Below are 25436 nucleotides of genomic sequence, written 5' to 3'. Positions count from 1 at the left end.
GTCTTCAGATATTTACCTGGTAGATTTCCCTGAAACACCTAAAACAAGCTTCAAATCAAACTGACCATTACTTCGACTTTACAGTGAACATGTGATTTACCCTACAAATTTACTGCAGTGTTGTAGAGTTTAACCCTCCTGCTTCCACTCCTGGTAAATCCATGCACTGATTAACTAAAATATCAGAGTTAACATTTCTGGTCCAGTGACCCTTCCTCAGAATTTCTGAGGAAGGGTCACTGGACCCAAAATATTAACTTGCTTTTTTTTTCCCACAGATGCTGCCAGGCCTGCTGAGCATTTCCAGCAACTTTTGTTTTTGTTCCAGATTTACAACATCTGCAGTTCTTTTGGTTTTCACCGACTAACCAACTTGTGTCCTTTTGCTATCTGTCTGTTACTGGATCCTTGATGTGAGGTACCAGCAGTTTTTTTTCCCCCCGCCACATTTTTAAAATGCACTAACCCATCAAACCCAATCTCTTCAATTCAAGGTTAAACACCTTATTAGAAATCCATGACTCCAAACAGGTCTTCAGGCCTCCTTGCAATAAAAACAACAATTCACAATGAAACTAAAACCATGTCTTTGATAACAAAGTGTGGAGTTGGATGAACACAGCAGGCCAAGCAGCATCTCAGGAGCACAAAAGCTGATGTTTCGGGCCTAGACCCTTCATCAGAGAGAGTGCTCCTAAGATGCTGCTTGGCCTGCCGTGTTCATCCAGCTTCACACTTTGTTATCTTGGATTCTCCAGCATCTGCAGTTCCCATTGTCTCTAAAACCATGTCTTTTCCCCCTTAACATAAAAAAATTTAACAATGTATAATAGCATAAGTTCAACTCATTGTTTGGAACAGGATTAACTCTTGCACTGCACCAGATCTGCATTTAAGGAAAAATATTCTTGGTTTGTCAATATTAATGATATTCATTGGCGTCTCTGGTTCCCATTACAAAGGTTGGGGCTTTGCGTATAATGTAGTTTGATAGCTAAATCAAGACTAATAAACACCACGGAGACTTCCTTGGCACTTCCTGTCTGTTCAATAGTCAAATCCTCACAGGGCAGCGTGACCTCCATTCAGGGAAATACCACAACCTGTCTGCTACCAAAATGGAGAAGGTTGTAAACTAGAGGGTGGTTGTCAAAAAAATTCATTAAATACTTGTATGTCCAACCCTGCATTTGTTGCTCTGAAATCAACAGGGTGTTAACTGTAAGGCTTATTAGAGGCTAACTGCTGCAAAGTTCACTGAGTGCCGTCTGAACACACCATGTGCATGAGAGTCCAGCTTTTAGCCCACTGCTTCCTTTCTCATCTGGTCTGCTTTCAAAGACGACGCACTTGTCTGACCTTCCTCGTTGTCAAATTGGTCTGTGTCATTGCTGCAATGTAACAGCATGGACAGGTTAATTTCACATACCACACCTGTTACATATGTATGTCAGGGTATTGATGGGAGATTTGGTTTACCTGAGAAATCCAAACTGTACTGGAACTGTTGAGTAGATAACTTCATGGAACCTTGAGGGTTCATCTGGTAATTTCTTTCAATGTCCTCACTTGAAACTGACTGGAGGATTCCAGACTGTATGAAGATGGCATACACAGTTATTGTGTCATTATTTCCAGCTCTCAAACAAATATTGCACATTTGACTGGAGTAGAGGAGATTTACTTGAATGTTACCCGAAGTGAAGAACTTCAGTTAGATGGAGAGACCGGACTTGTTCGTATTAGAGAAGGGAATAGCGAGAAGGGAATTTTAAGGGAAGATTTACTGGGAGTGTTCAAAATGAAAGGGTTCAATAGAATAAGTAAGAAGTTTATTTTCTTAAACAGGACATAAGATGGGTAACCAAAGGGGGGACACGATTGGGAAATAAACCAGATTGGAGATGAGAAGGAATTTTCTTCAAACATTGGGCTTTTATCCTGGAATGTACTGCCTGATAGGACAGTGGAAATGGATTCAATAACCACTTTCAAAAGGCATTTGAGCATTTTGGAATGCTCTTTCAAAGGGCACAGAAATGGTGGGGTGAAGAACCTGCTCCAATGTTTCATTATGACTGACTGAGCCCAGTCTGATACCTTGTTGTCTGTGTTCCACGAACACATCCTTTGCATCACCTTATTCGCTTTTGTTCTTGGGTTGTAGACCAGACTAACAAGGAAGTATTTAGTTATTATTTTCATACTTAGTTACTCATCAGATTGCTCTTAAGACAGAAAGAGGCAAACATATGAGCAAGTAAAATGTTCATTGCAGGAGTTCTGAGATCCCTCCTCACGAAGACCACAGGTGATCAGATTCATTGAATTCAGTTCTCCAATTTACTGTGGTGGGTTTAAACTGTCAATGACTGGACTATGTCTAGTGCCATATAAGCCAGTTATTATGCATATAGCAGGGGGCATGTGCTGCCTTTTTAAGGGGGTGACTGGACAGTGACACTTGGTGGGTGGGGGCAGTCAAGGTGTAACAGTGTAGCTGTAAAGACAAAATAAATGTTCCTGGTTCAAACTTCTAGAGGTCTACCTCATGGTCTTTTTATAGCTTACAGTCACGGTACACTGACAGTGTGCCACTGTTGTCTTTGGAAGGAAGAGAGGAGACCGAACTTTGCCTGGACCATGGAAATGGAGCAAGATTGAGGACCTATCACGGTAGACTCACTGGAAGACAGTCCAGAATTCACAGGAAGCAGTCTTGGGAGGACTTGGACTGCAGTCGATGCTGGGAAAGAACGGTATTCACTGGGGAGAGCGGGTGAAAGCAGAGGTCACAGAATCCCTACAGCGTGGAAACAAGCCATTCAGCTTATAAACAAATCCACACCAACTCTGCAGAGAGCATCCCATCCTGACACACTTCCCTACTCAATTCCTGTAACCCTGCATTTTCCATGGTTAATCCACCTAACATACACATCCCTGGACACTGTGGGCAATTTAGAATGGCCAATCCACCTTTGGACAACGGGAGGAAACTGGAGCACCCGGAGGAAACCCACGAAGACACCGAGAACATGCAAACTCCACACAGACAGGTGCCTGAGGTTGGAATTGAACCCAGCTCCCTGGTGCTGTGAGGCAGCAGTGCTCACCACTGTGCCAGGACTCGGGCCACAGCTGAAGGGGTGGGATATACTCTCATAGGAGCTTACCAAAATCGTCAAGGATAGCATGACTGAGGAGACTTGGACTGTGATTAGGAAAACAATTTGGAGCGACGGAGCCATTCAACGAAGAGACAGATTCTGTACACTGAACATTTTAATGCAGACTTGAAGGCAAACAGAATGGCTGAAGACTTGATGGTATCATTTTGTACCAGAGAAACTGGCAGAGAAGACCCATAAAAAAAACTACATGTAAGTGCTGGAAAGTCATTTTGCACTAAAGCTGCTGCTGATTGCAGAATTTTATAAACAGGGACAACAGGAAGGCGTCTCACGCCCAACTCATGGCTGCGTCAAAGAGGTTAACAGAACATAGTGAATTGGTTCCTCCAGGATGCCTTGTGACGTGGCCTCTGACATGAAGCCATCCACCAAAATCCCTGCTGTACTTTTCCACTTAAATAATTCAGCTTCTCTATTCTTCCTGTCGAAGTGTTTGACCACACATTTCACCATCTTATATCCTTGCTGCTGCCTTTTTGCTCACCGACTTCATCTGTCTATATCCCTCTTACAGTCCCTATGTCATCATCTCCTACCTTCCCACCTATTTTTGTGTCATCTATAAACTTGGTTAGAGTATATTCATGTTTCTCATCCAAGTCATGAAGGTATATTATGAAAAACTGTGGCCCCAGCACCAATCCCACTGATTTGAAGGTTGTCATTCCCGAAAATACCAAATTCCCCTTGTCCAATTTGATTTCTAAGATTTTGCCTCTTCTCGTGGTCTTTGGTCTTTAGTCTTGTTGCAGGACTCCATTTGTCCCACTAGAGGGTAGCATTTCTCATATACCCGCTCAATTTTTCGTGAATAGTCAAAAGAACAAAACATTGCAAACAATGGATATCTGAAATAAAACAAATCAAAATTGAAAAGGTACAGCAGGTCAGCAAGGACCTGGAAAGGGCTTAATAAGGAGTGACTTTTCTACTTTAGCCCCTGTCTTGTATGCTTTCAGAGAAAAGTTAGAGAAAGACTTACATTTTGATAGCACCATTCACAAACCACAGGATATCCCAAAGAAAATATAAAAGCTGATCAAGTATTTTTGAAATATAGTCACAATGCAAAATGTAGAAGCTAATTTATTCACAGCTATGTCCCATAAACAACTGTGAAAACTATCAGATGTCTATTTTAGTGACTTTAACTGAGACATAAAGATTGACCAGGACACTGAGGAGAACTCAGCTGCTCTTTTTAAAATTATGGGATCTTTGATGGCCTCCGTTTAACTTCTCATCTGAAATACAGCATCTCAGACAGGGAATGCATCACAAAGTCTCTCAATTCTCAGCTTCAAACGTGTGCCATTCCTCACCAGAGCTGAGTCCGAGCGTGGCATTGCAGTTTACAATTTGACACGCATGCACTTTGAACATTTGAAGGTCAAGTGTACTTTAGTCCACAGTTAAACTTCAAACAAAGTCTGACCAACCTGTGAGTACTCTTTCCACAACCCTTCATCATCCATGAATTGCCATAATCCTTTGCTTCCGGTGCTTCTGTGAAACAGATAGAAACAATAAAGTGTTGCATTTATGTAGCACCTTTCATGACCTCAGGATGGTTCAAAGTGCTTTGCAGTAAATGAACTGCTTTTGAAGTATACTTATTCTTGTTGGAAATTTGGTAGCTGGGTTCTGCACAGAAAACTCCCATAATGACACTTGCCAGATAACCTGCTTTTGCATTTTTTAAAAAATTTGTGCATGAGATGTGGGTGTTACGGCTGGGGCAGCATTTATTACTCATCCCCAGTTACCCTTGAGAAGGTGGTACTGAAGTGCTGCCTTGAAATGCTGCAGACACATGCTATAGGTTAACCCACAATGCCCTTAAGGAGGGAATTCCAGGATTTTGACCCCAGTGACAGTGAAGGAACAGTGATATATTTCCAAGTCAGGGTGGTGACTGGCTTGGAGGTGATCTTGGAGGTGGTGGTGTTCCCATATATCTGCTGCCCTTGTCCTTCTAGACTGCAAGTGGTCATGGGTTTGGAAGGGAATGTCTAAGGATGTTTGGTGAATTTCTGCAATGCATCTTGTAACTGGTACCCACTGCTGCATGTATATGTTGGAGGGAGTAGATATTTGTAGATGTGGTGCCAACCAATTGGATTGCATTGACCTGGATGGTGTCAAGATTCTTGAGTGTTGTTGGGGCTGCACCCATCCAGGCAAGTGGGGAATATTTCATCACACTCTGGGCTTGCGCCTTGTAGGTGTTGGATAGGATTTGGTGGGTGAGGAGGTGAGTTATAAAAAGCCAGTGTTTGGTGCTCACAAGTTCCCTGGCTTGTTGTCCCCCATGATTCAATGATAGGATTTAACCGGTGACAAGTCTAGCCCTGGGGCTAATCTGCAGCCTGGATCCCGGGTGAGAACGACAAGTGATGACCCACATCCAAGTGCTTTCGAATCAGGTATTATTTAGGAATCTGACTTCAGAGTAGAATATTCCGCACTCAATCACAATCTTCTGTGTGAATTGTCTCCCCATTTGGACTCAGTTGCCACCAACACCTCAAACGGCTGCCTCTTTTCTGTTCATTAGTGTACACCTCCCCCTGCTGCCCCCCCCCCAGTGGCACAGTGGTAGTGTTGCTATCCCTGGACCAGGAGGCTGGGGTTTATATCCCACCTGTCCAGAGGGGTGTGATAATTACTCTGAACATGCCGATTAGGGAAATTGATTAAATTTTAAAAACGCTCGCCTTTGCTTCCCTTACACTGTCAATCAGTACTAAAGAAAAAGGGCAAATTATGAATGCGGATTAATCATATTTCACGCAGAATTCTGTTGATGTCAATATTCCTGTTGTGTCTGTGGTCTGTGTTATTAATATATTACATACTTACGCATTAGCTCCGCCAAGGCTAGGTGTTTCCAAACGCCTCACTGTTCTCCTAGTACCAGTTAAAAGGTTGATTTGTGTCATGGCTGCAAAATATTCAAAACAATGATCAGGGCTGAAAATGGAAAATAATCACCAACATGGACTGGTTGTGTCAGTTACCCCTCACATAAATTTTAACTATTCCTGTGGCCTGATCTTTGTGGTCAGTAGTCTGTACTCGTTGCTGACTGTGAAGACACTTGTAAGGGACGTGAATTCTGCTCTCTCCAAGTTAATGTAATCCGCCATCCAGCAATGCAGATGTCACTGAGCAGACTAAGCGGCCAATCAGATTCAAGAAATCCCACAGTCAGCCAAGTGGAAACAATAAGTATTGATCATTTTAAACGAAAACAAAGATTGGTGCACATCTGTGGGATTGAGGTAGAAGTTGAAATAGACAATAAAATTCTAAAAACATTTTTACTTTAAATTGGCAGAATGTGTGTCATGGCAAGGAAAAGCTTGATGTTTCACTAATATACTTATTACTAATTTAATTATTAATTGATCATTAATTTAATTATTAATCAGGGCCAAAGAGGTTGTTCCAAAGAAAGCAGCAGTGTGCTATTTAAAACCCAGTTACATTTCATTTGTCAAGGCCTAACTTCTTCAAGAATTTTAAAAGTAAGCAGAATTGGGCAGGAAGTCAAAGCTCATTCAATGATTTTTTTTGTGGTCTGGATCTTCAATACTGCATGGAGAAGCAAAAATAAAACAAGAGTTATTTTGAATTTCTGCATATAGCAGTGTCTCTTTGCATTTAGCAGTGTGCCATTAAATAGCTGGAGCTGTGGTCAGTTTCATAGTTTTACTGTCATAATGACGACAAGACCACGATAATATATGGATTTGGTTAGTAAGATAATGATTGAGTTTTATTAGTAACAATTTTCAGTTACTTTAAACACGAACTGTCATATGAGAGACTGGAGAAGCCAGGATTTATTCTCCTTAGAACAGGGCAAAATTGAATTGAGGTGTTATGGAGGGAGGGTTTGTTGGAGCAAATAATGGGAACCTGTTTCCAGGGCAGGAGGGTCAGGTCCAGGAGAGAGACAGATTGAAGGGAACTGGCTAAAGAACCCAGAGATTGAGGTGAAATCTGCCTGAAAAGGTCAGTGAAAGCAGACTCGTAGTAATTTTCACAAGGGAATCAGGAAACACTTGAAAGGAAGAAAACTACAGGGATTTGGGGAATGAGCAGGAGCATTGGATGAAATGGATAATTCTTTCAAAAGGAGAAGCATAGACAAGATATTTAGTACCAATGCATTTTAAACCTGATTGATAGATAAAAAGACTACACCTGACAAATCCAGCCTGTACTGGAAGCGGCCAGTAGTAAATTGCAGGGGTGCTTGGGGATTTTGCTGATAACGCTGTTCAATATCTTGACTATTGACTGAGCAAACAATCCCACCTTCACCCTGTGGAATTTAAACAAGAAATCAGAATGATGGTGCAAAATTACAGGCTTAGTTTCTAACAGCAGCATGATGAATGGCCAATGATTCTACAGCGACCATGTCTCAAAACTGGCAGCCAGGGGCTAGAGTCTGTGCTGGATTTAGGCTGTTGCTGGTTTTCAGGTCAGAAGGTTTGGGTGCAGTTGGGTCACAAGTCACTTGGAGCACTTATATAGCATGGAGCATGACATGCAGCACTGTGCTCAACAAGCTGATAAATTCTCCTACTCCTCCAATAAAAATAACAACAACTCACCCAGAGTAGCTTTCGAAGATGTGACAACGGGAACTGCAGATGCTGGAGAATCCAAGATAACAAAGTGTGAAGCTGGATGAACACAGCAGGCCAAGCAGCATCTCAGGAGCACAAAAGCTGACGTTTCGGGCCTAGACCTAGACCCCTCTGATGAAGGGTCTAGGCCCGAAACGTCAGCTTTTGTGCTCCGGAGATGCTGCTTGTCCCGCTGTGTTCATCCAGCTCCACACTTTGTTATCTTAGCTTTAGAAGATGATTGGTTTGCAGACATCATTGGATTTCAGACACATGTTAGACCTCAGCTGGAGCACTGTGTCCAGTTGTGGGTGTCACATTATATGACAAATGTGAATGCATTGGAGAGAGTGCAGAGAGATTTACAAGAACATTTCCAGGAGTGAGAAACTTCAGCGATGAGGAGAGATTGAAGAAGTTGGAACTGTTCTCCTTGGAGAGAAGAACGCCGAGAGGAGATGCAATAGAGGTTTTCAAAATCATGAGTAGGGCTGAACAGAGTAGATGGGGAGAAGCTGTTTTCATTTGTAAAAAAGTCAACAAAAAGGGCATAAATTTAGATCATAGAGTCCCTGATAATGAAATGTGAGGCTGGATGAACACAGCAGGCCCAGCAGCATCTCAGGAGCACAAAAGCTGACGTTTCGGGCCTAGACCCTTCATCAGAGCTCTGAAGAAGGGTCTAGGCCTGAAACGTCAGCTTTTGTGCTCCTGAGATGCTGCTGGGCCTGCTGTGTTCATCCAGCCTCACATTTCATTATCAGGGATTCTCCAGCATCTGCAGTTCCCATTATCATAGAATCCTTACAATGTTCGGCCCAATAAGTCCACACCGACCCTCAGAGAATCCCACCCAGTCCCATCCTCCTATGACCCACCTTACTGTACACATCCCTGTACACTATGGGCAATTTAGCATGGCTAATCCACCTAGCCTGCACATCTTCGGACTGTGGGAGGAAACCGGAGCACCCGGAGGAAACCCAAGCAGACACAGGGAGAATGTGCAAACTCCACACAGACAGTTGCTCGAGGGTGGAATCGAACCCAGGTCCCTGGTGCTGTGAGGCTGCAGTGCTAACCACTGAGCCACTGTGCCGCCCAAATTTGAGTGAAGTGTAATAGAGACAAGGGTGAAGTGAGGAAAAGCTTTTTCACTTATTGCATCGTTAGGGTCTTGAATACTGCCTGGAAATGTGATGGAGACAGGTTTGACTGAGGCATTCAAGTGGATCATTAGATAATTATTTGGAGAGAAATAATGTGCAAGGGATATGGGATTGGGTTTAAGTAATGACTATCATTTAACAAGTCAGTACTGGCATGATGGACTGAATGGTCTCCTTCTGGCCTGCAAAAAGTCTCTGATTTTTGATTAGGATATTTGAAGGACAGATGTTGATCAGATCATCTCTTTCTAAGAAGTTACATTGGATTTTGAACATCCACCAGAACAAACCCACATGGGCCTGTACGCTCCTCAGAGACAACCTGGGGTGTCAGCCAACAACTTCCAGCCTTCAGTCACAAGCTCTACTGTACTGATCATGAGGAAATACAATATTGTGGGAAGGTGGGATGGAGGGGGTGGGTGATCCATACCGGTGATTCCACCTTTCAGAAAAACATGTTAAAACCCAAAGCTATAGAGCAGGGAATTCCCCCACAGCTTGCCGTTTGGAAGCATCTGTAACATTTTCGAATGTTTTCACGAGGGCCAGTTATTAAACAGAAGCTGCCAGGAAGCCAAAGTGAGGGAACTTCAGGGCTTCAAGCTCAGGCAGCAATTGAAAGCTCATCTACCAAAGGTGGGCAAAGAGAATTAGGAATGTGCCTCATGTAAGACCTGGCATGGGGCAAAGCCATGGAGCAATTCTGAAATAGGGATGAGGGTGTTCTGGTGGAATTGTTGCTGGAGTGGTACTGATGGGGGTCAGCGAAGAAACATGTGAGTTAGAGAGCTCTTATGGTAGTGGTAGTGTCCCGTCCTCCGAGCCAGGATGTCCCACTTGCTGCAGAAGTGTGTAATAACATCCCAGAACAGATTGGTTGAAAAATATTCTCACAGGAGTGCTGTGTAATGGACACCCAACAGGTTTGTGGATGTTTCTTCAGAAAAGATATTTTGATCTTGTGCAAGGAAGAAACAGAATGGAAACATCCAACAGATTTGGTGGCAGCAGATGTAACTGCGAGTGCCAGCTCGGCTTACTGTAGTACTGTCACGCCGATCTATATCATTGCCCACCCAAAACCTGCTCTGCTCTTGAAATGAATATAAGTTATGAGTTATCACGGTGCTGAAGGGGTGATATATTGACACAGGAGTTGCCTTTCAGATGAGATCCTAGCCCTGTTCAAATGGAGGAGAAGTTCCCACAGCTGTGTGTAAAGAAGGGAAGGAGTCTTTCTTGTTGTCCTGCCAAATTCTCCACTACATTCACTGAATCAATGTGGGATCTTACTGTGTAAAAATTGTGTGCCTTCACTGGCCTGCACTGTAAGCTCTGGACTTCCCTCATATTCTCTTTGCTTCAAATGTGCTTCTTTGACCTGTCCTAATATCTCCTTATATAGTTCATGGCTAACATTGGATATTTGATATTCCTATGAAATGACTTGAAATGTTCTGGTAAATTAGAGGTGATATTTAAATGCAAGTTGTGTCCAGCAAAAACCTTGCATTACAATGTAACGCGAAAATACACTTTATGTTGTCAGGGGAATGATGGAGAGCGGAGAGAGTATTGGGGAGTGATATAAGCCCATAAGATACAGGAGCAGAATTAGACCCATTCAGCCAATGGTCTGCTCTGCCAATCAATTATGACTGATTGGTTTCTCGACCCCATTCCCCTGCTTTCTCCCCAGAACTGTTGATCCCCTTATTAATAAAGAACCTACTTATCTCTGTCTTAAAGGCACTTAATGACTTGACCTCCCACAGCAGTCTATAGCAATGAGTTGTACAGATTAACAGCCCTGCAGCTGAAGAAATTCCTTCTCATCTCAGTTCTAAAAGAGTCTTCCCTTCACTCTGAGGCTGTGTCCTTGGGCTCCAGTTTCTCCTTTAGTGGAAAGATCTTCTCCACATCTGCTCTATCCAGGCCTCTCAGTATTCTGTAAGTTTCAATCAGTCACCATCCTTCTAAACTCCATCAAGTAATGGTAGTTGGAAATGGTGGGGAGTGACAGGGGAACATGAGGAGAGACAGGCAGTAATGTGGGGTCATGAGGAGTGATTGGGTGTTGACAGGGGAACATGGGGAGTGACAGGGAGTAGTGGGGAGTAACAGGGAGTGATTTAGATTAGAGATAATAAAGTGTGAAACTGGATGAACACAGCAGGCCAAGCAGCATCTCAGGAGCACAAAAGCTGACGTTTCGGGCCTAGACCCTTCATCAGAGAGGGGGATGGGGTGAGGGTTCTGGAATAAATAGGGAGAGAGGGGGAGGCAGACCGAAGATGGAGAGAAAAGAAGATAGGTGGAGAGGAGAGTATAGGTGGGGAGGGAATAGGTTAGTCCAGGGAAGACGGACAGGTCAAGGAGGTGGGATGAGGTTAGTAGGTAGGAGATGGAGGTGCGGCTTGGGGTGGGAGCAAGGGATGGGTGAGAGGAAGAACAGGTTAGGGAGGCAGAGACAGGTTGGACTGGTTTTGGGATGCAGTGGGGAGGGGAGGGGATGAGCTGGGCTGGTTGTGTGATGCAGTGGGGGGAGGCGACAAACTGGGCTGGTTTTGGGATGCGCTGGGGGAAGGGGAGATTTTGAAGCTGGTGAAGTCAACATTGATACCATTGGGCTGCAGGGTTCCCAAGCGGAATATGAGTTGCTGTTCCTGCAACCTTTGGGTGGCATCATTGTGGCACTGCAGGAGGCCCATGATGGACATGTCATCTAAAGAATGGGAGGGGGAGTTAAAATGGTTCGCAACTGGGAGGTGCAGTTGTTTATCGCGAACCAAGCGGAGGTGTTCTGCAAAGCGGTCCCCAAGCCTCCGCTTGGTTTCCCCAATGTAGAGGAAGCCACACCGGGTACAATGGATACAGTATATCACATTGGCAGATGTGCAGGTTAACCTCTGCTTAATATGGAAAGTCATCTTGGGGCCTGGGATGGGGGTGAGGGAGGAGGTGTGGGGGCAAGTGTAGCACTTCCTGCGGTTGCAGGGGAAGGTGGGGTTGGAGGGCAGTGTGGAGTGAACAAGGGAGTCACGGAGAGAGTGGTCTCTCCGGAAGGCAGACAAGGGTGGGGATGGAAAAATGTCTTGGGTGGTAGGGTCAGATTGTAGATGGCGGAAGTGTCGGACGATGATGCGTTGTATCCGGAGGTTGGTGGGGTGGTGTGTGAGAAGGATGGGGATCCTCTTTGGGTGGTTGTGGTGGGAGCGGGGTGTGAGGGGATGTGTTGCGGGAAATACGGGAGACGCGGTCAAGGGCGTTCTCGACCACTGTGGGGGGAAGGTTGCGGTCCTTGAAGAACTTGGACATCTGGGATGAGCGGGAGTGGAATGTCTTATCGTGGGAGCAGATGCGGCGGAGGCGGAGGAATTGGGAATAAGGGATGGAATTTTTGCAGGAGGGTGGGTGGGAGGAGGTGTATTCTAGGTAGCTGTGGGAGTCGGTGGGCTTGAAATGGACATCAGTTACAAGCTGGTTGCCTGAGATGGAGACTGAGAGGTCCAGGAAGGTGAGGGATTTGTTGGAGATGGCCCAGGTGAACTTGAGGTTGGGGTGGAAGGTGTTGGTGAAGTGGATGAACTGTTCGAGCTCCTCTGGGGAGCAAGAGGCGGCGCCGATACAGTCATCAATGTAACGGAGGAAGAGGTGGGGTTTGGGGCCTGTGTAGGTGCGGAAGATGGACTGTTCCACGTAACCTACAAAGAGGCAGGCATAGCTGGGGCCCATGCGGGTGCCCATGGCCACCCACTTTGTCTGTAGGAAGTGGGAGGAATCGAAAGAGAAGTTGTTGAGTGTGAGGATGAGTTCGGCTAGGCAGATGAGGGTGTTGGTGGAGGGGGACTGGTCGGGCCTGTGGGACAGGAAGAAGCGGAGGGCCTTGAGGCCATCTGCATGCGGAATACAGGTGTATAGGGACTGGACGTCCATGGTGAAAATGAGGTGTTGGGGGCCAAGGAATTGGAAGTTCTTGATTTAGATTAGATTAGATTCCCTACAGTGTGGAAACAGGCCCTTTGGCCCAACAAGTCCACACCGCCCCTTGAAGCATCCCACCCAGACCTATCCCCCTATAACCCACACACCCCTGAACACTACAGGCAATTTAGCATGGCTGATCCACCTAGCTGCACATCTTTGGACTGTGGGAGGAAACCAGAGCAGCTGGAGGAAACCCACGCAGACACGAGGAGAATGTGCAAACTCCACACAGACAGTCGCCCGAGGGTGGAATTGAACTCGGGTCCCTGGCGCTGTGAGGCAGCGGTGCTAACCTTTGTGGGGGGGTGACAGAGAGTAGTGGTAAGTGATGGTAAGTGATGGTGAGTTGGGGTGGGAGTGCGGGGATGGGTGGTGGTGGCTTTATAGGGTTGACAATTGTAGGATTTACTCATCCACCAGATCCTCTCTGGAATTTGTCTGGTCTTGTTTTAACAGGACAGATTCCTGGCAGAAGTACTTTTCCAGTTTCCAGGTTTCTCTCAGGGACATGGTAGGGATTTCAGGATACTGATTTTTTGTATTGGACCTAAATCTACAGGTTTGAGTAGGTGACGAGGAGGAACATGATGGAAAATATGTTTTAGCACCTACTAGTCTCCTGTAGTCCAGCCAACAGCCATGGTCACCTTTGAACTGCCAAGTGCATGAGGGGAGGGTGTTTGACAGAGCCGGGTTACCCATTGCTCCTGAAGTGCTGTAGATTTCAGAATCAACTGTTACTGAATTTATTCATTTCTCATTTTTAACAAAATTTGTCACCCCTCTCCTTCTGTTTGCACTTATACAGCACCTTTCATAGCCCGAGGATGTTCCAAACCGCTCCCCACACTGATGTACTTTCAAGTAAACGTTCAATTCAATTGTGCACAGCAGGCTCCCACAAATAGTAATGACCCAACAATATTGAGATAGTAGGAACTGCTGATGCTGGAGAATCTGAGATAACGAGGTGTAGAACTGGATGAACACAGCAGGCCGAGCAGGAAAGCTGATGTTTCGAAACCCAACAATATGTTTTGTTCAGGTTTGGGTTGAGGGATAAATATTGACTCAGACAGCTTATTTATGATGAGAGGCTGTGGGGTCCTTTACACCCAGCCACAAGGGCAGACAAACCTTCAACACTCAGGGGATGTTTGGCCACATCAACAATGAAATCAGTTTAGTGGAAGGGTCACTGGAAAAGAAACATTAACTCTGATTTCTCTTCACAGGTGCTGCCAGACCTGCTGAGCTTTTCCAGCAATTCTATATAAATGCAAGTTGTTGCTTAAGAATAAATCACTTCAACATTCCATCACTGTTTAAGATAAATGCAGTTAATTCTTGTCATTGCACTAACCTGTTTGGATTCTGATTCATGGAGGTAAACCGGGGTCTCCTTCTGACCTTTCTCCTCATACCTGTCTGAACATTCGTCTGGATCATTGCTGAAAGGTTAAAGCAGAGAAATGTGTCACACTTACCCAGCAGAATGCTCCAGGCTGCAGACACAAATATATGTCTACACACAGACACAGGCATGTACACAGGACACACTCAGAGTCACAGGGACACGCACCCACACATATACAGGCAGACCTGTGCAGACACATATACACACAGACTTGTGCACAGACATGTATGCACATGCAAACATCCACCTATATGTGCGTACACACACACACACGTACCTTGAAAATTAATGGTGTAATTAAAACTTCCAATTCTAAAATTGAAACCATCCTGAGGAGCCGTCTGGAACTTGTATTCAATATCAGAACTTGTGATTAATGTAGTTTTGAGGCCGGTGCCCTGGAAAATAAGCAGATATTTTAGCAGACTGCAATTATTCACAAGATTCCATACCCTTTGGGTGAAGAAAGTTCCCCTCATCTCAGCACGAAATGATCAGGCCTGCTTCTGATACTTTGTCCCTGTGTCCCAGATTCGTCAGCCAGGGAAACTAACTTTCAGCTTCCAGTTTGTCGGTCCCCTTTAGAATGTAATGTTTCAATGAGCACAAGCCTCTTCTCCCAGGAACCATTCTAGTGAATCTTCCCCATAATTAAAGTCTTAAAATTCCTACACAGCAGAAAAAGGCTATTCAACTCCTCGAGTCTGCACCAACCCACTGAACAGCATCTGATGAGTTGGTGGGGGGGGTGGTCTGTGCTACAGGGAGAAGCTGAATAGGCTGGGGCTATTTTCCCTGGAGCGTCAGAGGCTGAGGGGCGGCCTTATAGAGGTCTACAAAATCATGAGGGGCATGGATAGGGTGAATAGCAAAGGTCTTTTCCTTAAAGTGGGGGGAGTCCCAAACTGGAGGGCATAGGTTCAAGGTGAGAAGGGAAAGATTTAAAATAAACATTCCATATTGTGTCCTTTCATCCCTTTAAAGATTAAGACTTATTGGCCAAATACATTTTTGTGCTCTGTCAGACCCTGCATTCCATCCAATGTGTGTGTGTTTTGTGTTATTTGGTGAGACAAACATTTATAATTTTATGTTATAAAGTGTGTTAACCAGTTTTCATCATTTTTTATTCAGTTTTGTTTTTAATAAATCAATTCTTTTTGTTTATTGAAGAAACTTGACAGATGGATCTTTGTATTTTGAGTCTAGTAGAGAGAAAGCATAAGATTGGCCATTTCAGGAATTGGATAAAATAATTAAAAAGCGAGCTGGCACTCGGCAGAAATAACTCCCTCCTCCCTTCCTGGTCACAATAGTGTCAACCAGAGTGTTCAACACTTTCTACTTCTTAAAATTGTATAAGGATACAAAATGAAACTTATACTATCCCCAAAAGGGAAAAAGGATTAGATATATGACAATATTCTGCATAAAGGCATCATTATAGAAACATACAGTAGAGTAGAGGCCCCTCAGCCCGTCGAGTATACTGACAAAAAAAAGACATGGCTACCTACACTGGTCCTACTCTCCTGCTGGAGGCACATAGCCTTGAATGTTATGACATTTCAAGTGCTCATCCAAGTACTAACTGCCCTCCCAGGCAGTGCTTTCCAGATCTCCACCATCCTCTGGGTGAAAAAAAAATCCTCAAATCCCCTCTAAACTTTCTTTCACTTCGAAATGATCCCTTCTTGACATTGGCCATTTGACCAAGAGCAACTGCTATTTTCTATCCACCCTGCCCATGCTCCTTCTTTTCTAATACATCTTCAATAGCTCCCCCCTGCACCAAAGCAAATAGCTTGAGCTTATGCAGCAAAACTGTTCCATCCCAGGCATATCCTGGTGAAATAAAACATAGAACTACAGATGCTGGAAATCCGAAACAAAACAGATATTGATGGAGAAACTCAGCAGGTCTGGCAGCATCTATGGAGAGAAAGTCACTGGATCCAAAACTTTAAACTCTGTTTTTCTTTCTCCACAAACACTGCCCGACTTACTGAGTTTCTCCAGCACTTTCTGTTTTTGTTTCAAGCATCCTGGTGAATCTCCTCTGCACCCTCTCTCCTGCAATCACATCTTTCCTATAGTGTGCTGACCAGTACCCCAGCTGTGGCCTAACCAAACCAAATACAGATGTTGTATTCACTGATCAAGTATGTACAATGTTATATTTATTGCAATTGACTAGATTCCTACCTGAACTCCATATTCCCTCCACAAATGATCATCCAGAAAATACCAGCTGTATTCATCCATCCGCTGAGATTGTGGAAAGGTCAGCCTTTGTAGTTTGAAGTTGCTGCCAATGATTTCCATCTTGTCAAAGTCCAGATAGATTGTTCTACAAACAAACGCAAGAGTTTAGAACACTGCGTACGACTCTGGCCTCCCTTCTCTAGGAAGGATGTCGTTAAACTTGAGACGGTGCAGAAAAGATTTACAAGGATGTTTCTGTCGTTCGAGGGTTTGAGCTGTGGGGAGGGGCTGAACAGGCTGGGGCTATTCTCCCGGGAGGTTGACCCTATAGCGGTTTATAAAATCACGAGGAGCACGGATAGGGTGAATAGCCAAGGGCTTTTCTCCAGGGTGTCCGAAGCTAGAGGGGCAGAGGTTTAAGTTGGGTGGAGAAAGATTTAGAAGGGCCCTGAGGAGTAACTTTTTCACGCAGAGGGCGGTGTGTGTATGGAATGAGCTGTCAGAGGAGGTGGTGGGGGCTGGTACAATTACAACATTTAAAAGGCATCTGGATGGGTATATGAATAGGAAGGGTTTAGAGAGATATGGGCCAAATGCTGGCAAATGGGACTCAGTCAGATTGGGATTTCTGGTTGATGCAGACAAGTTGAATTGAACAGAGTGTTTCCCTGCCGCATGATTCTATGGCAGACACTTAAATTAGAACAATCAGTGCTCACACCAGATGCTTACAGTTCAGAACAAGCCCATTCAACCCATTAGCCATGTGTCAGCTCAATTCAAGAGCAATTATGCTTATTCCACATTACCCCTCACCCATCCGTCAGCTCCTCATCTCAAAGTATCCAACCATCTCCTTTTGCAAATACTTTCTAGAATCAGCTTTGGATGTTTTCAGTCAGAATGTTCCAGATCCTGGCATCTCTTGGACTTGAGCAATTTCTCAACGTCATCTGTCTAGATCAAGGAATTTAAATCCATGGCCTCTGTTTACAGACCCCCTTCATCAGAGGGAGCACCTTACCTATTTATCAAGCTTCTCAGGTTACGTGGAACAGTCCCTCTTCCGCACCTACACAGGCCCCAAACCCCACCTCTTCCTCCGGTACATTGATGACTGTATCGGCGCCGCCTCTTGCTCCCCAGAGGAGCTCGAACAGTTCATCCACTTCACCAACACCTTCCACCCCAACCTTCAGTTCACCTGGGCCAGCTCCAGCACATCCCTCACCTTCCTGGACCTCTCAGTCTCCATCTCAGGCAACCAGCTTGTAACTGATGTCCATTTCAAGCCCACCGACTCCCACAGCTACCTAGAATACACCTCCTCCCACCCACCCTCCTGCAAAAATTCCATCCCCTATTCCCAATTCCTCCGCCTCCGCCGCATCTGCTCCCACGATAAGACATTCCACTCCCGCTCATCCCAGATGTCCAAGTTCTTCAAGGACCGCAACTTTCCCCCCACGGTGATCGAGAACACCCTTGACCGCGTCTCCCGCATTTCCCGCGACACATCCCTCACACCCCGCCCCCGCCACAACCGCCCCAAGAGGATCCCCCTCGTTCTCACACACCACCCTACCAACCTCCGGATACAACGCATTATCGTCCGACACTTCCGCCATTTACAATCCGACCCCACCACCCAAGACATTTTTCCATCCCCTCCCCTGTCTGCTTTCCGGAGAGACCACTCTCTCCGTGACTCCCTTGTTCGCTCCACACTGCCCTCCAACCCCACCACACCCGGCACCTTCCCCTGCAACCGCAGGAAATGCTACACTTGTCCCCACACCTCCTCCCTCACCCCCATCCCAGGCCCCAAGATGACATTCCACATTGGCAGATGTGCAGGTGAACCTCTGCTTAATGTGGTATACTGCATCCACTGTACCCGGTGCGGCTTCCTCTACATTGGGGAAACCAAGCGAAGGCTTGGGGACCGCTTTGCAGAACACCTCCGCTCAGTTCGCAACAAACAACTGCACCTCCCGGTCGCAAACCATTTCCACTCCTCCTCCCATTCTCTTGATGACATGTCCATCATGGGCCTCCTGCACTGCCACAATGATGCCACCCGAAGGTTGCAGGAACAGCAACTCATATTCCGCCTGGGAACCCTGCAGCCATATGGTATCAATGTGGACTTCACCAGTTTCAAAATCTCCCCTTCCCCTACTGCATCCCTAAAGCAGCCCAGTTCATCCCCTCCCCCCACTGCACCACACAACCAGCCCAGCTCTTCCCCCCCACCCACTGCATCCCAAAACCAGTCCAACCTGTCTCTGCCTCCCTAACCAGTTCTTCCTCTCACCCATCCCTTCCTCCCACCCCAAGCCGCACCCCCAGCTACCTACTAACCTCATCCCACCTCCTTGACCTGTCCGTCTTCCCTGGACTGACCTATCCCCTCCCTACCTCCCCACCTACACTCTCTCCACCTATCTTCTTAACTCTCCATCTTCGGTCCGCCTCCCCCTCTCTCCCTATTTATTCCAGTTCCCTCCCCCCATCCCCCTCTCTGATGAAGGGTCTAGGCCCGAAACGTCAGCTTTTGTGCTCCTGAGATGCTGCTTGGCCTGCTGTGTTCATCCAGCCTCACAATTTATTATCTACCTCTCTACCTACCTCTCCGCTGCTTCTGAAAAGCCTGTGAGATGATCTAACAATTCCCTATTTCCCTACAGCCTTGCAAAAATATTCCCTTTTATTTATCCAGATTTCTGTGGAAGGTTCCTGCTTCCATCACCCTTTCAGGGAACAGGTTCGAAATCACAACCGCTCATTGAGTCAGGAGACTTTTCCTGTCTCCTCCTGACCTGGACTTATTGCAATATCCTGCGTTTTCTGTTTGCTATCACAGAAAGCTTTTCTGAATCTATTTTACCCAAACACCTTATACTTTTGAACAAGGTAAGGCAAGTCAGAAAATGCTGGTCTTTCCAGTCACACTCTATCCCACAAACAGATTTTTTGCAAAAGACGAGGCTTTCTGAGCTGCTCCTGTGCAGTGTTTACCCGTATCCAGCAGTGTGCACATAGATCCCTTCCACAGTCGGCAACGTGTATTGTGCTTCTATAATGTCATCATGGGCCACATCTAACCACTGGCTCCCATCCTGAATCTGCCACTGGAACGGTTTCCCATTCAGCCATGATGCTGTCGCTGTCAAAGTTAAAAGAAAACAGACTTCAGTGCATTTACAAAGCACCTTTCAGATATCCAGAGATAGGTGAGGTTTGTACATGTTGGAAACAATGACAGCCAACTGCTACACAGCAAGCTCCCATAAGCAACACTGTAATAAAGACTACGATGATTATTTTTCGGTTGAGGGATAAACATTAATACAGAGATAGGGAGGGGACGTAGGGGCATGTGGAGGATACAGAGATAGGGAGGGGACGTAGGGGCATGTGGAGGATACAGGGATAGGGAGGGGACGTGGGGGCACGTGGAGGATACAGAGATAGGGAGGGGCGTAGGGACACGTGGAGGATACAGAGATAGGGAGGGGACGTAGGGGCACGTGGAGGATACAGAGATAGGGAGGGGTGTAGGGGCACGTGGAGGATACAGGAATAGGGAGGGGACGTAGGGGCACGTGGAGGATACAGAGATAGGGAGGGGACGTAGGGGCACGTGGAGGATACAGAGATAGGGAGGGGTGTAGGGGCACGTGGAGGATACAGAGATAGGGAGGGGACGTAGGGGCACGTGGAGGATACAGAGATAGGGAGGGGACGTAGGGGCACGTGGAGGATACAGAGATAGGGAGGGGACGTAGGTGCACATGGAGGATACAGAGATAGGGAGGGGACGTGGGGGCACGTGGAGGATACAGAGATAGGGAGGGGACGTGGGGGCACGTGGAGGATACAAAGATAGGGAGGGGACGTGGGGGCACGTGGAGGATACAGAGATAGGGAGGGGACGTAGGGGCATGTGGAGGATACAGAGATAGGGAGGGGACGTAGGGGCACGTGGAGGATACAGGGATAGGGAGGGGACGTAGGTGCACGTGGAGGATACAGAGATAGGGAGGGGACGTAGGGGCACGTGGAGGATACAGAGATAGGGAGGGGTGTAGGGGCTGCAGGAGGATACAGAGATAGGGAGGGGACGTAGGGGCATGTGGAGGATACAGGGATAGGGAGGGGACATAGGGGCACGTGGAGGATACAGAGATAGGGAGGGGACATGGGGCACGTGAAGGATACAGGGATAGGGAGGGGACGTAGGGGCACGTGGAGGATACAGAGATAGGGAGGGGACGTAGGGGCACGTGGAGGATACAGAGATAGGGAGGGGCGTAGGGGCACGTGGAGGATACAGAGATAGGGAGGGGACGTAGGGGCACGTGGAGGATACAGGGATAGGGAGGGGACGTGGGGGCACGTGGAGGATACAGAGATAGGGAGGGGACGTGGGGGCACGTGGAGGATACAGAGATAGGGAGGGGACGTGGGGGATACAGAGATAGGGAGGGGACGTGGGGGCACGTGGAGGATACAGAGATAGGGAGGGGACGTAGGGGCTGCAGGAGGATACAGAGATAGGGAGGGGACGTAGGGGCACGTGGAGGATAAGAGATAGGGAGGGACGTAGGGGCATGTGGAGGATACAGAGATAGGGAGGGACGTATGGACATGTGGAGGATACAGAGATAGGGAGGGGACGTAGGTGCACATGGAGGGTACAGGGATAGGGAGGAGTGTAGGGGCTGCAGGAGGATACAGAGATAGGGAGGGGTGTAGGTGCTGCAGGAGGATACAGAGAAGAGAGTGGGTGTAGGGGCTGGAGGAGGATACAGAGATAGGGAGGGGCGTAGATGCATGTGGAGCATACAGAGACAGGGAGGGGCGTAGGGGGTGCAGGAGGATACAGAGACACGGAGGGGTTAAAATGACAGACTGAGGATCCAGGTTATGGCTGAAAGCTGGATTTTGACAAACGGTTTAAATACAGACTGTTAAGTTTTCTGTTCCTCACAAACATCACATTGTCCTTTGACCTGTCCTCTCTGGTTAATTCTGGATCATTCTGCAGAATGCTTCTACTCTGTTTGAAATCAGAAGTCACTGGGGGTGAAGTTGACTGGAATATTCAATATTGTTCTTCCCTCACCACTCCCTGAAATCCTTTCCCGAAACCCTCATTCTGCTCTCTCACACAAAACCCATTGCTAACTCTTTTATTCGCTCATGAGATGTGGGCATCATTGGCTGGGCCAGCATTTCTTGCCCGTCCCTAGTTGCCCCTTAAGAAGGTGGTGGTGAGCTGTCTTCATGAACCGCTGTGGTCCGTGTGCTCTCAGTGGATCCACAAGGCCATTAGGGATGGTATTCCAGGATTTTTATATTTCCAAGTCAGGATGGTGAGTGGCTGGGAGGGGAACTCGCAGGGTGTGGTGTTCCCTTGTATCTGCTGCCCTTGTCCTTCTAGATGGAAGTGGTTGTGAGTTTGGAAGGTGCTATCTGAGGAGCCTTGAGAGTTGTTATTTCCTACAACAACAACTGACATTAACATAGCACCTTTTAATTTGGTAAAATATATAAGTAACAGTGACATTTTTCAGCATTGGCAAGGGTCTGGGCAGAGTAGATCGGATGAGCTATTCCCAGTGAAAGGATTGAGTGTAAGGCATTGACTTCCGGTAACAGGTGAATAATAATAATATTAATAACAACAACGAAAGAGGAATATACAGGGCCCCGGGGTAAGGACAGGGGAGTAGGACTCACTAAGTCACTCCGGTCATGAGCGCGCCCAGGCTCGATGGGCCGAATGGTCTCCCTCTGCGGGCTCGCCACTTGGTACACGCCCCAACCCACTTCAGAGGAAGGTTTTCAAATGGGGCTTTAGCAGTGAGTCACTTGAGGGGATTATATTGTATCTAACCGTCATTTTAGGAAGAGTTATGTGAACAGGTTCTGACAGCTGAAGGCAGTCTCCACGCCCCCTGCTATCCGCTCTCCCACGGACTAGTCTCCGTGTCCCAGGATTTTGAAGCCGGCGTGTTTACCCATGAACAGAAAGATTTAGTGAAAAATATTCGCGCAAACCCCAGCGAGCACTGGTTCTTGGTCAATCTCCCGAGAACAGCTCATTTCCCACCGTTTAGAGCAGTTCCCTCTCTCACACACACACACCCCCTGCCCCAGAGCTCCTTACCTCCCGGGCTGTTACCCTGCTCCATCTGAGTACAAAGAGGGGACTGTGTGTGTCACAGACACCCCCTTCTCCTGCTGGGCTCTCCTCTCTGACCAAGAGAGCTCAAAATAGACTGATCCTGAAAAGTTACTTTCGCTTTTGTTTTCTGCTGACAACAGCTTCAGTCCAGGAAACAACTTGGTGCAGGCCTTCCCAGCAAACTGAGAGGGGATCTGGGAGGTTGTATTGACTGAATCAACTGCACTGAGCCTTACACTCGCTCCCTGTGGTAGTCTGAAGCTGTAAATCGCATTCTTAACTCTGTTCAATCCAGCTGAAAATGAGAATAAATAGCATCATTGGAGGATACCAGTCCAAAGGAAGGTTTTGATGTCGCCAATCTTTCTCAGCTCGCCATTTCCAACCCTCACCATTTTAATCCTCCATCGCACCACCAGAGACTCCAACCACATCATGGGGCAAAACTTTACTCTATTTTTACGGCACAGCTTTTCACCGTTTCCTGGGCGTGGCTTATCCCAACATTGGGGTGGCTCAGGGGTTAGCACTGCAGCCTCAAAGCGCCAGGCATCCGCATTCGATTCTAGCCTCGGGCAACTGTGTGGAGTTTGCACATTCTCCCTGTGTCTGCGTGGGTTTCCTCCCACAGCCCAAAGATGTGCAGGCGAGGTTAATTGGCCATACTAAATTGCCCGTAGTGTTCAGGGGTGTGTGGGTTATAGCGGGATGGGTCTGGGTGGGATGCTTCAAGGGGCGGTGTGGACTTGTTGGGCCGAAGGGCCTGTTTCCACACTGTAGGGAATCTAATCTAATGTAATCTAATCAGTTCCCATCCTGGGGAAGATTATAAAAGCAAATTACAGTGGATGTTGCAGCTCACAGAAACTCAGCAGATCTGGCAGGATCTGTGCAGAGAAATGTTCCAAATCTGATACAATTTCTGATCAGAACTGAAGGGGGCTGGAAATCTGATGGACTTTAGGCTGTAAAAGGGGAAGGGAGCGATGGCAGGGACAGGGCAGGCAATATCTACTGTTATCACTTTCCTCGTCTTTTGCTCTGGGATACTTTCACCATCTGTTCCACTTTCTCCTCCTTTATACCCAATCACCTCCTATCTTTTTACAGAATAAATCCTTCACTTTCCTAACATCCTTCAGTTCCTAAGAACTGTTATAAGGTATGAGTTGTAAGAAGAGGCTGGACTGCTCGGACTTCTTCCACCGAAAGAACCATGGATGCTGTAAATCAGAGACAAAAACAGCATTTCCAGCAGCTTCTGTGGAGAGGAATCAGAGTTAATGTTTTGGGTCAAATGAGCCTTCCTCAGAACTGATGGTAGTGAGGAAAATGTCAGTTTACATGCAGAAGATAGGGTGGGGGAGAAGGTAAGGAATAAGTGATAGTTGAGGTTACAGCACAAGGAGGGAGAAAACAGGGAGACTACAGTCACTATTCTCATTTCATCTGGTGATCTCCCCCTTACACTGCCTCCAAGCTGATAGTCACCTAGCACCATACAGCTAGCTTCTACCTCCTTCTGAAAACCCACAGACAGGGCTGCCTGGGTAGACCCATTAGTTCTGCCTGTTCCTGCCCCACAGATCTCATCTCCTCCTAATCTGACTCAGCCTTTTCTCCCCTGGTTCAGTACCTGCCCATGTACATCCGCAATTCCTCTGAGTAGAATTTCCAGTTTGTGGTCGCCACCCGCCTCTACTTCACCATGGGTGTGCAATCTCCTTACACATCCATCCTCTATCAAGACGGTCTCCAGTTCTTTCTGGAACAAAGGCCTGAGCCGTCCCCATCTATCACCACCCTCCTCCGCTTGGCTGAGCTCGTCCTCACCCTCAACAGCTTCTCTCTTAACTCTTTTCATTTCTTTCAGGTCAGAGGGATGGCCATGGACACCTGCATTTGCCCCAGTTATGACTGTCTCTTCATGGGGTATGTGGAACATTTTTTGCTCCAGCCCTATTGTCAGCTGGACTCACCACATTAACACAGTGTCCACAAGAGCAGGTCAGAAGCTGGGAATACTGCAGCGAGCAACTCACCTCCTGACTCCCCAAAGCCTGTCCACCACCTACAAGGCACAAGCCAGGAGTGTGATTGAATGCTCCCCACTTGACTGGATGGACGCAGCTCCAACAACATTCAGGAAGCTTGACACCATCCAGAACAAAGCAGCCCATTTGATTTGCACCACATCCACAAGCATCGACTTCCTCCACCGCTGATGATCAGTAGCAGCAGTGTGTACCATCTACAAGATGGTCTGCAAAAATTCACCAAAGATCCTCAGGCAGCATCTTCCAAACCCATGACCACTTCTATTTAGAAGGACAAGGGCAGCAGATGCATGGGAACACCCCTTGCAAGTTCCCCTCCAAGCCACTCACCATCCTGACTTGGAAATATATTACCATTCCTTCACTGTCACTGGGTCAAAATCTTGGAATTCCTCCTTAATGTCATTGTGTGTCAACCTACAGCAGGAGGACTGCAGCGGTTCAAGAAAGCAGCTCACCCCCAACTTCTCAAGGGAGGTTAGGGCTGGAAAATAAATGCTGGCCCAGCCAATGATGCCCACATCTCACAAATGAATAAATAAAACATACCAGCATCCATCCACAA

At 46.8% G+C, this 25436-nt stretch overlaps 1 protein-coding gene across 2 annotated transcripts; it reads right to left on the bottom strand.

Moving 5' to 3' along the window:
- Positions 1–730: 730 nt before the first annotated feature.
- Positions 731–23235, bottom strand: LOC125460697 (zinc finger CCCH-type antiviral protein 1-like). Of its 2 annotated transcripts, XM_048548416.2 has the most exons (12): positions 23207–23235; positions 22797–23109; positions 19640–19787; positions 16619–16763; positions 14691–14811; positions 14360–14447; positions 13609–13711; positions 7407–7527; positions 6057–6138; positions 4634–4700; positions 1480–1594; positions 731–1391 (listed from the first exon to the last, which is right to left on the bottom strand). In XM_048548416.2, exons 2-12 carry the CDS (start codon positions 22819–22821, stop codon positions 1336–1338), a joined length of 1071 nt encoding a protein of 356 aa, XP_048404373.1. In that variant the 5' UTR covers positions 22822–23109; positions 23207–23235; the 3' UTR covers positions 731–1335. The 2 variants fall into 2 exon arrangements, with proteins under 2 accessions (XP_048404373.1, XP_048404372.1); XM_048548415.2 differs by having other exon boundaries at positions 22797–23231.
- Between the last annotated feature and the right edge of the window lie 2201 nt (positions 23236–25436).

This window comes from Stegostoma tigrinum, chromosome 18 (assembly GCF_030684315.1).
Source record: "Stegostoma tigrinum isolate sSteTig4 chromosome 18, sSteTig4.hap1, whole genome shotgun sequence".
Lineage (NCBI taxonomy): Eukaryota > Metazoa > Chordata > Chondrichthyes > Orectolobiformes > Stegostomatidae > Stegostoma > Stegostoma tigrinum.
Note: the sequence above shows the minus strand (reverse complement) of the source record. Positions and strands in the feature narration are given on the sequence as shown.